The sequence below is a fragment of the Pelophylax lessonae genome, assembly GCF_965119305.1.
Source record: "Pelophylax lessonae genome assembly, chromosome: 10".
Taxonomy (NCBI): Eukaryota; Metazoa; Chordata; class Amphibia; order Anura; family Ranidae; genus Pelophylax; species Pelophylax lessonae.
This window is the reverse complement of record NC_138777.1, coordinates 91,537,119-91,553,804: the sequence shown is the minus strand read 5'-3', so window position 1 is coordinate 91,553,804 and position 16,686 is coordinate 91,537,119. Positions and strand designations below refer to the sequence as shown.

Below are 16,686 nucleotides of genomic sequence, written 5' to 3'. Positions count from 1 at the left end.
AGATCACCTCCTGCTGTCTAACAAATGGTCATCCCACCGGACATGCGGGTGCTGGGTCTGATAGTATCTACCTTTTGAGGCGGTTCCGTTTGCTCAGTTCCATACGAGGTGCCTGCAAGGGGGAGATTCTGACCAAGTGGAACAAGACTCCGCAGTCTCTGGACAATCAGATCCTGCTGAGTCGGAGAAACAAAGGAGTCCCTGATATGGTGGCTTCGCTCTTTGGCGCATCCTCCCCTTGTATTGGACAGTGGTCACCACGGATGCCAGCCTGTCCGGCTGGGGAGGCGTCCTCGGCAAGCATTCTTCTCAGGGGATCCGGACGCTTGAAGACTCCAGACTGCTGATCAATGTCTTTGAACTCCGAGCGATCAGACTGTGTCTGGATCATTGCACGGATCATCTTCAGGGATGCCCAGTGCGCATTCATTCAGACAATGCCATGGCTGTGGCTTATGTCAATCACAAAGGGGGCACAAGAAGTGCCCTGGCGGCTCTGGAGGTAGCCGGCATTCTAAGGTTGGCAGAACGGATCCTTCCAGCCCTCTCCGCTGTACACATTCCTGAGGTGGAAAATTGGCAGGCGGATTACCTCAGACGGCAGACGTTGGACTAAGGGGAGTGGTCGTTTCATCCAGAGGTGTTTCATCAGCTGTGTCTCTGGTGGGGCACCCCTGAGGTGGATCTGTTGGCATCTTGGCTCAACAGAAAGGTGCAGAGGTTTGTGGCTCAGTCAAGGGATCCACTGGCGGAAGCCACAGACACGCTGGTGGCCCCGTTGGGTCAGTATCGTCTGATCTACGCCTCCCCTCCTCTCAAGCTTCTCCCCAGACTCCTACGCAGTATCGAGGCAGAAGGGATTTCAGTCATCTTAGTGACTCCGGACTGGTCTCGCCGGGCTTGGTACGCCGCTCTAGTGCGACTGGTCGCAGATGTTCCTTGGAAGCTTCCTCTCATGGAGGATCTGCTGTCCCAAGGACCGATGCAGGCATCATTCAGATATCATTTTTTTCAGCCGTAAATTCCCTTCATCATAAAAACAATCATAGCGGCTGTTTAGCGGCTTGATCGTTCTTACAGGCGGCGGAAGGGGATATCCCCCCTCCTGCTGCCCTCCGGTGCTTCTACCGCCTCGCTTCTCCAGCGAGTCGGAGAAGGAATCGGCCACTGGCAGAAGTGTCACCATAGAGACTGAGGACCAGATGGTCCCTGGCAATCTGTATGACTCTCGGAGGCCCTGGTGATGACGTGACGCCCGGCCTGGCAGTTTTCAATACTGCACTGATCTTGGCTGAATAGCCGAGATCATTTTTTCTATTTTTTATTTTTTTTTATTTCAGGCTTTCTAGCCTGTAGGAGAGATCTGAGGTCTTATTGAACCCAGATCTCCCTATAAAGAGGACCTGTCAGTCACTATTCCTATTACAAGGGATGTTTACATTCCTTGTAATAGAAATAAATGTGATCAAAAAAAAAAAAAAAAAGGGAAAGTGTAAAAATAAAAAAATAAACAACAAAAAAAAAAGAAATTTAAAGTGTCCCCGTCCCCGCGTGCTCGCACCCGGAAGCGAACGCATGCGTTCGTCGCGGCCACATATGTAAACGGCATTCAATCCATATATGTGAGGCATCACTGAGAACGTTAGAGCGAAAACAACAATTCTAACCCAAGGCCTTCACTGTAACTCTAAACTGGTAACCTGTAAAAAAAAAAATTAATGCGTCGCCTATAGAGATTTTGGCGTCATTCCACAAGTGTGTGCAATTTTAAAGAGTGACATGTTAGGTATATATTTACACGTCATAACATCATCTTTCACATTATACAAAAAAATTGGGCTAACTTTAGTGTTTTGTTTTTTAATTCATAAAACTTTTTTTTCCCCCAAAAAAACACATTTGAAAAATTTCTGCGCAAATACCGTGTGACATAAAAAGTTGCAATGACCGCTATTTTATTCCCTAGGGTCTCTGCTAAAAAAAAATATATAATGTTTGGGGGTTCAGTGTAATTTTCTAGCAAAAAAATTATGATTTTTACATGTAGGAGCGGAGTTCCAGAAATCGCGTGGTATGGAAGTGGTTAATGTATGAACAGTATACTTTGTGCAGATTCAATGTACAGTATATTACTAAAATAGCTGCTTGTAAGCAGTGAAAAACTATTCTTTGTTGATATAAAACATCTGCTCTTCATTATCATAATGAGTTGATCTACTATGTGATTAATTTAGTGATTAATGTATTGTTCTCAATAAATGTTGTGCTTCTTTTGCCACACAAAGCAAGAAGATGAAGATGTAGTAGGTAATGAAACTTGCGATAATGTCGGTGAGATATTTTTTATAATTATTTCATCAAATAAATAATAAAAAAATATAGGATGTGCATATATTCATAAAGTTTTGTGTTGAAGGGTAGATCAGGTCAGAGATTCAATAACTGAATTATTATATTTTGGCTATGCCTGTGATTAAATAAGACATATGACTGTGACACAGTCAGTGTCAATGGGAGCAAAATAAACCTGATCCCTGGTGTCTGTGAGAAGAATATAAGCCCCATCATTAATGTAAGAGACTAAAAAGAAACTCCATATTGTTAGTGTAAGTGAGATAACATAAACTCCCTATTGTTGTTGTCTGTGGAAGTAAAATTGGACCCATCTGTGGGATATAATAAACACCATGATGTTGGAGTCAGGGGAATAAAATATGCCCATCATGGTGACATTGAGTGCAAAACAAACTCCAAATAGTTGGTGTCAGTGGAAGGAAAATAAGTTCCCAAATAAACCTGATATTGGTAATGTCAGTGGCAACAAAATATGCCCCAAATCATCGGTGTCAGTGGGATCACAATATATACCAAATCAATAATGTTGGTGGAAGTAATAACCTGCAATCTTGGCATTGGCCCCTAAAGACATGTACCACTCATAGCAGGGTCAATCTGCTGCATATTTCAGCCTGTCAAAGACTTTGAGGGGCTGCAGGCAGCAGGGCTAGAAGTTGCACATGTATCTCCTGGGTTACAGGGATTGGACACACAGGGACTAGACGTCCAGTGAGCCTGTAGCTCTAGGGTTGAGGTAAGGTTAGGGTTAGGATTAGTCATGACCATAAAGAAAAAAAAATGCAAATACAATATATATTTACTTTAACATGTTTTCTTGTAAAATACTTTATGACAGATAATGGAGTCTGCCAAACAGCCAGCTGCTCAGACCGATTAGCAGGGATTCCATGCTCACGTACGGAGAACAGTGGTTATGGTAGTGGTTTTCTGCAGTATTTAATCAGGTATTAAAAGGTTTAACTGTGGAGATGGATCTATCTTTCCCATATCTGTAATATATAAAGAAGTCCGCGCTAGGTTATACCTGACTGGCTGCAGCCTACCTCATATATATTCCCACAAGGGGATATAAATAAATGGAATGGAAAGAGAGGTATATGGCACTGCCTAATATTGGAGGCAATATAGTGAGACTAATAAAAGTGATTGATTGATTAAATCGACAATTTAAATATGTAAATATGACTGTCAGAAAATGTCAGAGTGCAAATAATCTCAATAAGGTGCTAACTTGGTGAAAAAATCAATAAATATGGCAACTGCAAATGCTATAAAGTGACAAGTGTAAACCTGATTAATGGAATAAATAACTAAACCAACAATGTAAGATATACCTTGTAGCTATACCTTAAAAAATATATATCATATACCAAGGTGCAATATATCTCAATAAAGTGCTAGCTGGTGCAAATTGCCATAAATATGGCAACTACAAATAATTAAAGTGACAGGTATAGGAAAGTGACTACAGTGCAAACCATAAATAAAGTCCAAAACAGTCCATATAAGTATATAAATAAGAAATATTTGATAGGTGAACGTGAAAAACACTCATGCTCCCCTCAAAGTAAAGTTAGCCCATTTTTTTGTATTTTGTGAAAGATGATGTCACGCCGAGTAAATAGATACCCAACATGTTAAAGTTTAAAATTGCGCACACCCGCAAAATGGCGACAAACTACGGTCGACAAAAATCTTCATAGGCGACGTTTTAAAAAATTTTAACGGTTACCAGTTTAGAGTTACAGAGTAGCTCTTTTTTTAAAATTATTTCTCTCACTCTGGTTTTTCGGCGATACCTCACATGTGTGGTTTGAACAGCGATTTCCTTTTGCGGGCGCAACTTCCGTATACGTTTTCTTTCATGCGCAAGCTCACGGCGACGGGGGCGGTTACATTTTTTTTTCCCCTATTTATTTTTTTAATTTTAGCACAGGTTTTTTAAAAGAAAAAAAAAAAACAAGATCACTTTTATTGCTGTCACAAGCAGTGACAGGTACTCTTTTTATTGAGGAATCAGGGGTCTAAAAGACCCTAGACCCCTCCACTACACTTCAATGTATTCAAAATCCCAAAAACAGTATTTTTGAATACTGTCACTTTTTAAATTCGGTGCCTTTAGCAGCCGAGTAACCCGGACGTGACGTCATGGACCCTGCCTCCGGGTTACATCATCGGAGACCCGATCGAAGCCGCATGCGGCTTTGATCGGGACTCCAACCAGCCGGTGGATGGGAGACCCGGGCAGAGCCACGGAAGGCGGCGGGAGGGGGAGCATCCCCTCCCGCTCGCTGGGGTAATGTTCGAATGGCTCCCGAGCCGAATCGGTTGTTACCGACTGAAAGCCGACTGCCAGCTCTAAAAAATGGTACCGGGATGATGCCTCTAGCTGCAGGCATCACCCCGGTACAGCCACTTATTGCAGCCGACGTAGGGCTTCATTGATTTGCGGTAAGTGGTTAATAAAGAAAAAAAAAGTTAAAAAAATTTAATAAAGAAAATTGTTTTTTTTTTTTTTTTAACATACTGTCACCAGTCAGTGTCCCTGATCACTGCCACACCAGTCATATGATGATGATGTACTGCACTGGTGACAGTATTTAGAAAAAAGAATGTAAAAAAACATTCATTTTTTTATTCAATTAATTTTATAAAAAGTTGTCTCAAAAAATTACAACTTCAAAAAACTGTTCATGTCATCATGCCTCTTACTAAATGCTTCAGACTGTCTACTTTCCAAAAAGGGGTAATTTGGGTGATATTTGTACTGTCCTTGCATTTTGAGGGCCTCAAAAAATGGGATAAGCCTGAATCGATTTTCAAATAAATATACCATCGTTTGTAGATGCTATAACTTTCACACAAACCGATTTATTGTACACTTATTGGAATTTTTTTTTTTACCAAAGACATGTAGCAGAATACATTTTAGCCTACATTTCTGACAAAGATTGATTGTATTGGATATGTTTTATAAAGTTATAAATATTAGAGTTTTTTTTCAAACATTTTCGTTTATATATAAAAAAAAAATTAAAAATAACCCTGTGGTGATCAAATTCCACCAAAGGAAAGCTCTATTTGTGTGGAAAAAATGATAAAAATGTAATTTGCATACAGTATTGCATGATAACGCAATTGCCAGTTAAAGCAGCATAGTGCTGAGCAGCAAAAAAATGCTCTGGTCATGAAGAGGGCAAAACCTTCCAGAGCTGAGTTTGTTAAATACATACCATTGTTATGTTTGAAAGTATGCACAACTTTTAACATGCATAACTGGTGCTGAAAACCACGTTACATGCGGTAAAAGTGTACTTGCAGTGTAAGCACAACCATGTCTGCAAGATGTGGCATTTGGGCTGATTCATAATAAATTGTGGAAATATACATTTTAACTGCTTAGCCACTTCTGGACTGGAAGATTTTCCTGTTTAATGACCAGGCCATATTTTGCGATTCGGCACTGCGTTACTCTAACGGACAATTACGCGGTCATGCGACGCAGTACTTAAATAAAATTGATGTCGTTTTTTTTCTCACAAATAGAGCTTTCTTTTGGTGGTATTTGATCACCTGTGCGATATATTTTTTTTTTTTTTTGCGCTATTAACAAAAAAAGAGCGACAATTCTGAAAAAAAAAAATTGGATTTTTGACTTACCGTAAAATCCTTTTCTCTTAAGCTCATTGACAGACGCAGTCCTCTTTGATTAATATCAGTAGGGTTATACTGCCCCCTACAGGAGTAGGACACTAGGCAGGAAAAACGTTCTGGCCACACCTTAGGGGCAGTCCCAGAGGGTATATCCTCTCTCTCCCCCTGCTACATGATGTCAGTTATGTCACAAAGCAGTGTCAGAGAATTTAACCCAACCCAACTCAAAATAGAGGGGCGGGTACTGCGTCTGTCAATGAACTTAAGAGAAAAGGATTTTACGGTAAGTCAAAAATCCAATTTTCTCTGTCGCTCATTGACAGACGCAGTCCTCTTTGATTAATATCAGTAGGGACGTCCCAAAGCAGTGCCACAAATGAGGGGTGGGATAACGGAAATCAAAATCCAATCCAGAAGGCCCAACCGGTGCCAGCCAGAAGTCTTAAAGGCTCATCAGACAAAAGGATGAGACTCAACTGAAAACCCAACAGAAAAAAACCCTCGAGGTAGACCACCGGTCTCCTCAAACAGCGGCCTGCAGAACCTTGCGGCCAAAAGAGGCATCCGCCAATACCAGCACATCAACTTTGTAAAATTTTGTAAAGGTATGAACCGACGACCAGGTAGCCGCCTTGCAAACCTGAACCACTGACGCCTGATGGCGGAAGGCCCAGGAAGCACTAAGCGCCCGAGTGGAGTGCGCCTTAACAGGGAACGGAGGAACCCGACCCTTAATAGAATAAGCCTGTACCACCGTCTGTCTGATCCATCTGGAGATAGTCACGGCAGACGCAGGCAACCCCTTTCTAGGGCCATCCGTGATCACAAACAGTGAATCCATCTTACGGAAAGATTCCGTAGTAGTCAAGTACACCCTAATCGCCCGAACCACATCCAAGGAGTGTAACGCAAACTCCCGAGGATGACTGGGCTTAGGACACAGGGAAGGTAGCACAATATCCTCATTTAGATGAAAATCTGAAACCACCTTAGGAAGGAAGGATGGATTCGGACGAAGAACCACCTTATCCCTATGAACCACCAGATATGGGAAACGACAGGACAATGCGGCCAGTTCTGACACCCTGCGTGCAGAAGTGATAGCCACCAGAAAGGCCACCTTCTGGGATAAAGTAAGCAAGGGAATCTCCCTAATATTTTCAAAGGGAGGTTTCTGAAGAACCGACAACACCAAATTAAGATCCCAGGGCGGCAAGGGCGCGCGCACCGGCGGAGCCAGGTGTCGCACCCCCTGGATGAAATTCCGCACCAAGGAATGAGTAGCCAGAGGCTTCTGAAAGAAGATTGCTAATGCTGAAACCTGACCCTTGATAGTGCTCAAGGCCAGTTTCTGCTCAACCCCCTGTTGCAGAAAAGCCAATATTCGGGTCACCAAGTAAGAACGTGGAGGAAACCCAAGGGATTCACACCACGCGATATAAGACTTCCATGTGCGATGATAGACTTTTCTGGAAGTCACTTTCCTCGCTTTAATTAGAGTAGGAATAACTGAAGCTGACAACCCCTTGTCCTTCAGCACCTGGGTCTCAACAGCCAGGCCGTTAAAGCCAGCGATCGTAAAGCAGGATGGAAGATCGGTCCCTGAGACAGCAGATCCTCCCTAAGAGGAAGTCGCCAAGGAGCGTCTGCGACCAGCCTGACCAGGTCGGCGTACCAAGCCCAACGAGGCCAGTCCGGAGCCACCAGGATCACTGGAATTCCCTCCACCTCTATCCTGCGAAGAAGTTTTGAAATTTGAGAGGAGGAAAAGCATACAGTAGCTGATACTGCCCCCACAGGGCGACCAGCGCGTCTGCGGCGTCCGCTAGAGGATCGCGGGAGCGGGCTACAAACCTCCGCACCTTCCTGTTGAGTCGAGATGCCAACAGATCCACATCCGGGGTGCCCCAACGAAGGTACAGTTGGTGAAATACCTCTGGATGAAGAGACCATTCCCCTTGATCCAGAATCTGACGGCTGAGAAAATCTGCCTGCCAATTCTCCAGCCCCGGAATGAATACCGCGGAGAGGGCTGGAACAAATCGTTCCGCCCAACGAAGGATGCTGGCCACTTCCATGGCCGCCAGGACACTCTTGGTGCCCCCCTGGTGATTGACGCAAGCCACGGCCGTGGCATTGTCCGACTCGATCCGCACCGGGCTGCCCCGGAGCTGCTCGGTCCAGTGAATCAGACAAAGTCTGATCGCTCTCAGTTCCAATACATTTATCGGTAACCTGGATTCTTCCAGGGACCAGAGCCCCTGAGCAGATCGTCTGCCGAGAACCCCACCCCACCCGGATAGACTGGCATCCGTGGTGACAATCGTCCAATAGATTGGAAGAAATGACTTCCCCTGACTGAGCATTGGTGACCGAAGCCACCAAACCAGAGATTCCCTGGTCCGTTCGCTCAGCCAGATCCGATTGTCCAGGGAATCGGGATTCCGGTTCCATTTGAGAAGAATCTCTTTTTGAAGAATCCGGGTATGAGACTGGGCAAACGGTACTGCCTCGAAGGAGGCCACCATCAGTCCCAGAATACTCATGCAAGTTCGCAGGGAAGGCCAGTTGACGGTCAATAATAACTGAGTCGTCGACTGAATCTTCCGGAGTTTCTCCGGCGGGAGAAACACTTTTGCCAAGGATGTATCCAGAGTTAAGCCCAGATAGTTCAGTCTCCTGGTGGGGACCAGGGATGATTTCTGCCGGTTCACCAGCCACCCGAACTCTTCCAAAGAGATCATAGTGATCTCCAAGTTTAGCAACAGAGCCTGTGGAGACTCCGCATGGAGTAGAAGGTCGTCTAGGTAGCCTAGAACCGAAATGCCCCGCTGTCGCAACAGTGCCAAAACTGGGGCCAAGACCTTTGTGAAGACCCGGGGAGCAGAGGCGAGACCAAAGGGTAACGCCGCAAACTGATAATGGTTCTCTCCCACGGAAAAGCGAAGAAAACGCTGATGTCCTGCGTAAATGGGAATGTGAAGATAGGCATCCTTGATGTCTATGGACGCCAGAAAATCCCCCTGATGCAGGGAGGCCACTACTTTTTGCACCTGGACAAAATGATTGAGTGCTCTCAAGTCCAGAATTGGACACACCTTGACCTCTTTTCTGGGTATTGTGAATAGGTTCGAATAGAACCCCTGAAAAGTTCTGTCCAAGGAACGTGGACCACCACTCCTTGTTGCATTAAATCCGTCACTGCCCCCCGCAAAGCTTCTAAGCGGTCCGGGGATAGTCGGATATTGGAAGGGAAGAACCGCACCGGTGGAAGTGATCGAAATTCGATCTTGTATCCCGACCGTATGACCTCTTGAACCCATTTGTCTGGAATCCTGGAGAGCCATGGGTCCGGAAACCGGTGAAGACGTCCCCCCACCCCAGATATGGGTGGGGGCACACCTTCAGGCTATATTGGTCTTATCTTCAGGTCTGGCAGGGTCAGACCTTTGTTTACTCGACCAGCGCCCTTTGAAACCCCCTGGGGGGGCTTTGGAGGACTTCGCCTTATCGCCCGCCCCAGAGGAGCGAAAAAACTTCTTATGAGCGGAAAAGGAAGGTCCCCGTCTGCGACGAGGTCCTTTCCCTTTAGTAGTCTGTGGTAAAAAGGTGCTCTTGCCACCAGTGATACCCTTGATGATCTCATCCAAGGTGGCACCAAACAGGCGATCCCCTTGAAAGGGGAGATTAGTCAAAGCTTTTTTGGAAGCTTGATCCGCCGACCAGCATTTTAACCACAGCATGCGCCGAAGGACCACCGCCGAGATTGATACGCGCCCCATTAATGGAGCGGCGTCCAGGGCGGCGTCACAGACAAACTGTAGCGCTTGTACCATCTGCTCCAGCAAGTCCGATACTGCCGGGGGGAGACTTCTCCCCTCCAGATCTCTGCGTAACAACTTGGTCCACTCTGTCAATGTTTGTGCAACCAGAGCAATGGTGAACACTGGCCTTAAGGCTGACCCTATCAGGGAAAATATAGAGCGGGATATAGATTCCGCTTTACGGTCCACCGGATCCCGAAAAGACGGAGCGTCCTCCACCGGGATAACAGTTGCTTTATTTATTTTGGAAATCGGTGAATCCACCGACGGTGGTACCGTCCATTTATTAAGGAGGGATTCTTCAAACGGATATCGTCTAGCAATCCGTTTGGAAATACCAGGGGTTCGTTTTGGACGGACCCATTCTTCCTTAATTATATCTTGAAAACATTTGGGCAAAGGAAACACCTTTGCCATCTTGGTAGGCTTGCAAGTACCAAAAGCAATTTCAGTATCAACTGCTTCCGTAGGTATAAGCTCAAGTCTTAAAGTTTCCCGTACAGACACAATCAGTGCATCTACCAGCGCTTCATCTTGCGCTATAGCGGAGGGAGAAATGTCTTCCTTGCTATCCGAGTATATGGGATACGAGGCACTAGCCCCAGAAGAGGGACCTGCAGCTGCCGCGACAGGCTCAGAATCTGTATCTGAAGTGTCAGACGAAATAGGGGTAGGCGGGGGTCGCTTTTTAGCCCCCCGTCCCTGACAGGCCACCTCCACCCGGGATACAAAAGACTCCAAAACCGCTGACAATGCATCAATAGTAAGTGGAGAACTGGAGGGTCCTGCGGCCACCTTGAGGGGATCAGGTGGGGATACATGTGTGGCAGGGTCCATGACAAATCCAGGAACACTTGCCAGCAAACAAGGATTTTGTATGTAATCCCCCAGCGCAACAGCGCCCCTCAGTGCCACCTGCTTCGGACCCCCACAGCGAGAGAGAGAGAGAGAGACCCCAAGGGCTCACCACCTGATGCACAGAAGCTTCTACCGAACTGCTCTCAGCGCTGTCCTTACAGAACAGGAAGTCTTGTGGATCGATTTACCCGGGTAAAGGAGGCGGCTCTGCCCCTTTACACGCCTTCCGGCACTCCCACCGCTACTCCTCGAGGTAGCTGGGTGTCTAAGATGGCCACCGCCATGCAGGAGACATTAGGCTACGCCAAAATGGCGGCCCGCGGAAGTATGGCGGCCCCGCGCGGCCTGCGGAAGTATGACGGCTCCGTGATACAGCTGCATCGCTATTAGAGGACTCCCGTGCGATAGGTAGGTGCCTGATAGTATCACCCCTCTGCACGACTGTTTTAACAGTAACGCCAGCGGCGCCCTGTCTCCATCCCTGACCGCATCAGTCATGGATCCTTAGTCCCCTGGGAGCTCCAGTTTGTCTGCCAATGACTCTACTTGCTGAGCCACCTGGAATGCTGTTTTTACAATGCAGACTTTCCTTGCAGTGACAGACTCATATAGATTGTCAGCTCCCAAACCAAGCCTCCTGGAATGGTATACCTTACTCACCACTCACACTAGCAAGGGGGAGATCTGTAAAGTGTGTCACTGGATGGAGGGGAACCCCGGATCATGAGGGTCCGACCATCCACAGAGGGGCCCGCATCTATTCCCAAAACCCGACAGGGGGAGAGGGGGAACATTCTACTCACCATACCAGGCGGGCACCCACTCCTAACAGAACCCCTCTCCACCGAGGTGGGGTGGCTGTCGACCAATACGGACGCCGCGACTCAGTTTCCTGACTGGTCGTAGGCGACCTGGCGAGATGTTTAACTCGCGGGGCCAGTCCCCGTCCAGTGGGACTATGTCGCGGCCGACCCAGCGCGGAGCTAGGGCCTGCACGCGCTCGTAGGCTGGCTGGGGTGACCACTGGATCTCAACATCCAGCCCGTCGCCCAGCTCCAGCATAATTGCTTGAAGATCTCACAGGAACAAAAACTGGAGAGAAAAAGCTAACTAAAAAAGATTTATCTAAAAAAGCTTGCCAGGACCAGAGATCCCAGCAAGGAACTTAGGTCCTTACTCCTGACTAGGCAGAAAAAAACTGACATCCTGTAGCAGGGATAGAGAGGATATACCCTCTGGGACTGCCCCTAAGGTGTGGCCAGAACGTTTTTCCTGCCTAGTGTCCTACTCCTGTAGGGGGCAGTATAACCTTACTGATATTAATCAAAGAGGACTGCGTCTGTCAATGAGCGACAGAGAAACAATATTTTTCACATTCTGCTATATAAGATTCTCAAAAAAATTAAAAATCAAAATGTTTTTACATTTTAGGCCAATTTGTTTTCTACTACATATTTTTGGTAAAAAAAAATCGCAATAAGCGGATTTTGATTGGTTTTCTCCAAAGTTATCACGTCTACTAACTATGGAAAAGATTTATGTCATTTTTATTGTTGTTTTTTTTTACTAGTAATGGCGGCAATCTGTAATTTTTAGCGGGACTGCAACATTGCGGCAGACAGATCGGACCCCTAACTGACATTTGTGACACTTTTGGGGGGACCAGTGACATTACTACAGTAACCAGTGCTAAAAATATGCACTGTTACTGTAATAATGACACTGGCAGGTAAGGGGTTAACATTGTGGGTGATCAAGGGGTTAAATGTGTGCCTAGGGGAGTGATTCTAACTGTGGGGGTGTGGCCTTTTTTTATTGGATGTGTTTTATAGCAGAAAGTAAAAAATATTGTTTTTGTTTTTTTCAATATTGTCACTTTTTTGTCTATAGCACAAAAAAAAAAGAAAAAACACGCAGAGGCGATTAAATACCACCAAAAGAAAGGGTGCCGAATCGCAAAAAATGGTTGGGAAGGGGGTAAAACCTTCTGGAGCTGCAGTGGCTAAATATCCAATCATGTGTAGTTTAAATAAACAGGTATTTGCTGTTCACTCGATTGGACAACTAAAGTAAATATTCACATAATTTAATGAACTCCTCTAGTAAATCAGCTTCAGTGTTGATAACAGTCTTTGTGTTATTTTGTGCACCAAAGTGAGCCTTAATTATTAGGCTGCATTCACATGTCAGCGTATGGATCGCGGGCAGAATCGCCGCGATTCCGCCCGAGATCCCGCCCGCGATCCGGAGATCATTGCAAATCGCGGGACGCCTGTGCGTTGCCTGTGATTTGCAATAGCACCCCAAACGCTGAGCGATGTTGCCGCGATTTCCGCCTGCCGAATCGGGGTAACATCGCGCAAAAAAAATCGCGGGACGCAATACGCTCCAAGGAAGCTCTTGTACTTTTTTGGGCGTAATGCGTCCCGCAATTTTTTTTGCGCGATGTTACCGCGATTCGGCAGGCGGAAATCGCGGCAACATCGCTCAGCGTTTGGGGTGCTATTGCAAATCACGGGCAACGCACAGGCGTCCTGCGATTTGCAATGATCTCCGGATTCTGCCCGCGATCCATACGCTGACATGTGAATGCAGCCTAAGCCTTAAAAGCTAAGGCTGTAAGGAGAAAAACAAAATAAATACAAAATAAATATTTTTGCAGGGAACAAAATATACATTCATTATTTTTCCCTCCAGGAGCCTGCAAAGAACTGCCCCCACGATCAGTGAATCGCGTGTGCAATGTCAGGCTCCTGCAAACACATCCTTCAGCTTTCTGCCTGTACAGCCCTCCTGGCTTTCAGTGAGAAAGCTGCAAGAAGTGTTATTCTCCATTGAGAACTACAAGTCTGTCTGCTGTGGTGGAAGATGGGACTTGTATGATTTGTGAATGATCATTCATTCACAGATTAAGGATAGGGCCCTACACAGCCGTGTTTATTTTAACTATGACAGCAGCTGCAGGGAGAATTCCCTAACCCACTCAGGGGATGAGGGGGAATGCTAGAACATGTTACATTTTACACTCAATATACGAGTGTGATATGTAACACAGGGCTCGACAAACTCCAGGTTGAAACCGCATTGGTGACTATAATTAGCAGCCTGGCGCCTAGGCTACACTGTGGCAGGTGTCTTGTCCCCCTGCCCGCGAGTGTGCGGACTAAGATGCCGCGCCGGCCGGTAATTGAGATTGCGCCCTGCTGTAGGGAGACGCTTACATCGGGGAACTGGTACCCTCTTGTGGTGGCAGGGGCTGCCACAAGCAGTCACTGGCGGCACTGGGGGTTTCCCCTGCCTGTTCTCACTGCTTAGAGAAGAGGTTGAAGATGTTGAGGGCTTGATCTGGCACCCTGTCCTTACTGATGAGTGGGCAGGGAGTATGGGGCAGCTGGTCGGGACAGCCTTAGTTCCATTTACAACCCCACAAAGATGGAAACAGTTTATTTATTTATTTATTTCCAATACATTTTTTATTATTTTTTTGTTCTCTCCCTATCATGCCATACAGCCGAAGGCCCCTTTCACACAGGCTGTCTGATCCGGTCCCCCTGTCAGTTTTTCAGGCTGACCTGATTGGACCTTCCATTCTCCTCTATGGAGTGGTGGATGTCCACTGACAACCGCCACCATCCCATCCTGTCGACCAAAAGCAGGCAGATGGCGGTCCTACTTTCCATCCGTTGGACTGATCAAATCAGATGGCATCGGATTGAAATGGACAGACAGTCTATTTCCATCCGGCTGCCCCATAGAGAGCGGGACTGTGTCCATGTTCGCTCTGCATAGTGGAGCAGACAAGACCTGTCATCCGCCTGCTCAGCGGGGATTAGCAGAGAAATCCCCGTTGAGCTGCACGTGTGAAAGGTGGCATGAGTTACTGGATCTCCTATCGCCTCCACCTTGCTGCACTGTCCTACCCTAGTGAGCCACTGCCCATCACACCATAAAGCCAACTACACACGGGCCGAATGCCGGGCAACACCGTCCTGTTCATTAAAAACTGGCCGCCATTTGGCCCGTGTGTATGGCAGCCGGTACGACAGAAGCCAGCCACTCGGCATGTGTGTAAAAAGAAAAACTGGCTCCTAACTCTTTTAGCTGGCTCGTAGATTTCAAGCAAATTTGTCAAGCCCTGATGTAACATGTTCTAAAGGTGAACTTTTTCTTTAAATGCCTAAAAATATATTTTTTCCTGCTGTGTAGTTATTCATTTTGTTTTTCATGTCAGTTTTACTCCATTCAGGTTCCTTTTTGGCAGAAGTAATTTTATGTGAGCAAAAATATTTTGTCCTTGTGAATGGTTGCTTCGTTTGTCGGCACCAAAGAATACATTGTCAAGGAATAACATGTCAAGACAAGCTTATCCGTATTCTGTTCATCTGTTTTCATTTAACAGTTTAATTTTTGTGTCCAGTTTATCCCAGAAAACTATCACTCATATCACGAGAGCTAAAGTTGAAGACCATCTGCCACCTGATGAGAGGGCAGACAATTTTATAAAGCCCAGTTCCAACAAAATGTTTATGATCTGTATCAACCAATTCAATAAAAAACAAATATTAAAGGATCCACTTGTGTGAGCTTTGTTTATAATACTGTAAATACCATTTGACATATTGTTGTTTTTTTTTATCTGTTTTCTTAAGTTAAACATAGATAACATACTTCTGAGTTACCAGGAACTACAACCTATGCATTGGGTTGCTTTACCAACAAATAGTAACATAATATACCAAATTACTCCCTTGAAAAAAACACATTGATAGAATCCTACTACTTGCATGTCAGTAACTAAAATAAACCCAGTGACCATAAGGGAATGAGAACGCCATGAAGCAACTGTCTAACCAGGGCCTTAGGCGGGTGTAAGCCAACCGGTCCACATAAAGAAAGAAAATAGGGGTTAGAGGGGCCAACAGTAGAGGCAAGTAAGTACACCTGAGGTAATTCCAAAAGGTGTAAACACACGGTGTGGCCAAATAATCTAAAGAAAAAATGAGTATTAAAATACAATGTACATGTTTATATAATCAAATGAAGAGAATACTTGGTGATGTGTGCCACAGAACCGAGGAAAAATCCATGGTATTAGGACAAATGTAGGGAAAAAATACCAGATAGTGCAAAATGATCATGGAGTGGATTTTCTATATATATATATGTGTTTATTATGAAATATGCAAAAAAACATCATTTTGTTACTCTATAAATCATGTTATTGAGTTACTGACCTACCTCATTCAAAGTCCCATGACCATTGTTCCCTCTCAGTATCAGTTTTAACGGGATAATAGAAAATGCACATTCAATTTTTATCTTTAAGTACGTTGGGCTGCAGTAAATTATGTGTTTTTAGCGCTATTGCTTTTTGCATGGTATTGTTAGTATATTTTTTGTACTCTGTTTTATGGTGTGCTATATAATGTAAACCAAATATGTTGTTGTGATTCCTAGAATGCTACAACAAAGAAAATGGCCTCTGCCCCCACCTATTACTGACCTTCATAGCAAAGAACACATGGAAGGCCAACGCACATGAAACAAACAAAAGTAAAATTCCCAGTTCAATTTGCTAGCCAGTTTGCTTACCAACCAGATTAACCTGTCTAACAGTTTGCGTCAAAACAGGGGTTTAGTTAGCACACATTTGCAAACGCATGTGAAAGCTGCAGAGCCACTTCCCGGCTCCCTGTATACCTGCAGTCCTAACTCTAATGAATTTATAAGAGTCTTCACAGTGGAAGCACATGCAAGCTAATGGATAGATAGGGGGCAGGTGAGCCTGGAGGTGGCCCATCCCTCCTAAAGGTAATTGGGGGCATAATGGATGCCCAGCTGATGGTATTACAGCAAAGGCATCCAGTATGTCCACTCACCAGTACACATTAACAACAAAGAAAATGGCCTCTGCCCCCACCTATTACTGACCTTCATAGCAAAGAACACATGGAAGGCCAACGCACATGAAACAAACAAAAGTAAAATTCCC

At 45.4% G+C, this 16,686-nt stretch overlaps 1 protein-coding gene across 1 annotated transcript in view; it reads left to right on the top strand.

Annotated features, from left to right (window-relative positions):
* The window catches only part of MAJIN (membrane anchored junction protein), a gene marked incomplete at both ends in the record, with an annotated part of 55,962 nt that extends 40,991 nt beyond the window's left edge, over nucleotides 1–14,971 (top strand). The window contains 3 exons of the mRNA XM_082269574.1: nucleotides 2,286–2,331; nucleotides 3,194–3,302; nucleotides 14,926–14,971. Coding sequence (XP_082125700.1) covers nucleotides 2,286–2,331; nucleotides 3,194–3,302; nucleotides 14,926–14,971 — 201 coding nt within the window. The remainder of the gene's footprint in view (nucleotides 1–2,285; nucleotides 2,332–3,193; nucleotides 3,303–14,925) is intronic.
* Between the last annotated feature and the right edge of the window lie 1,715 nt (nucleotides 14,972–16,686).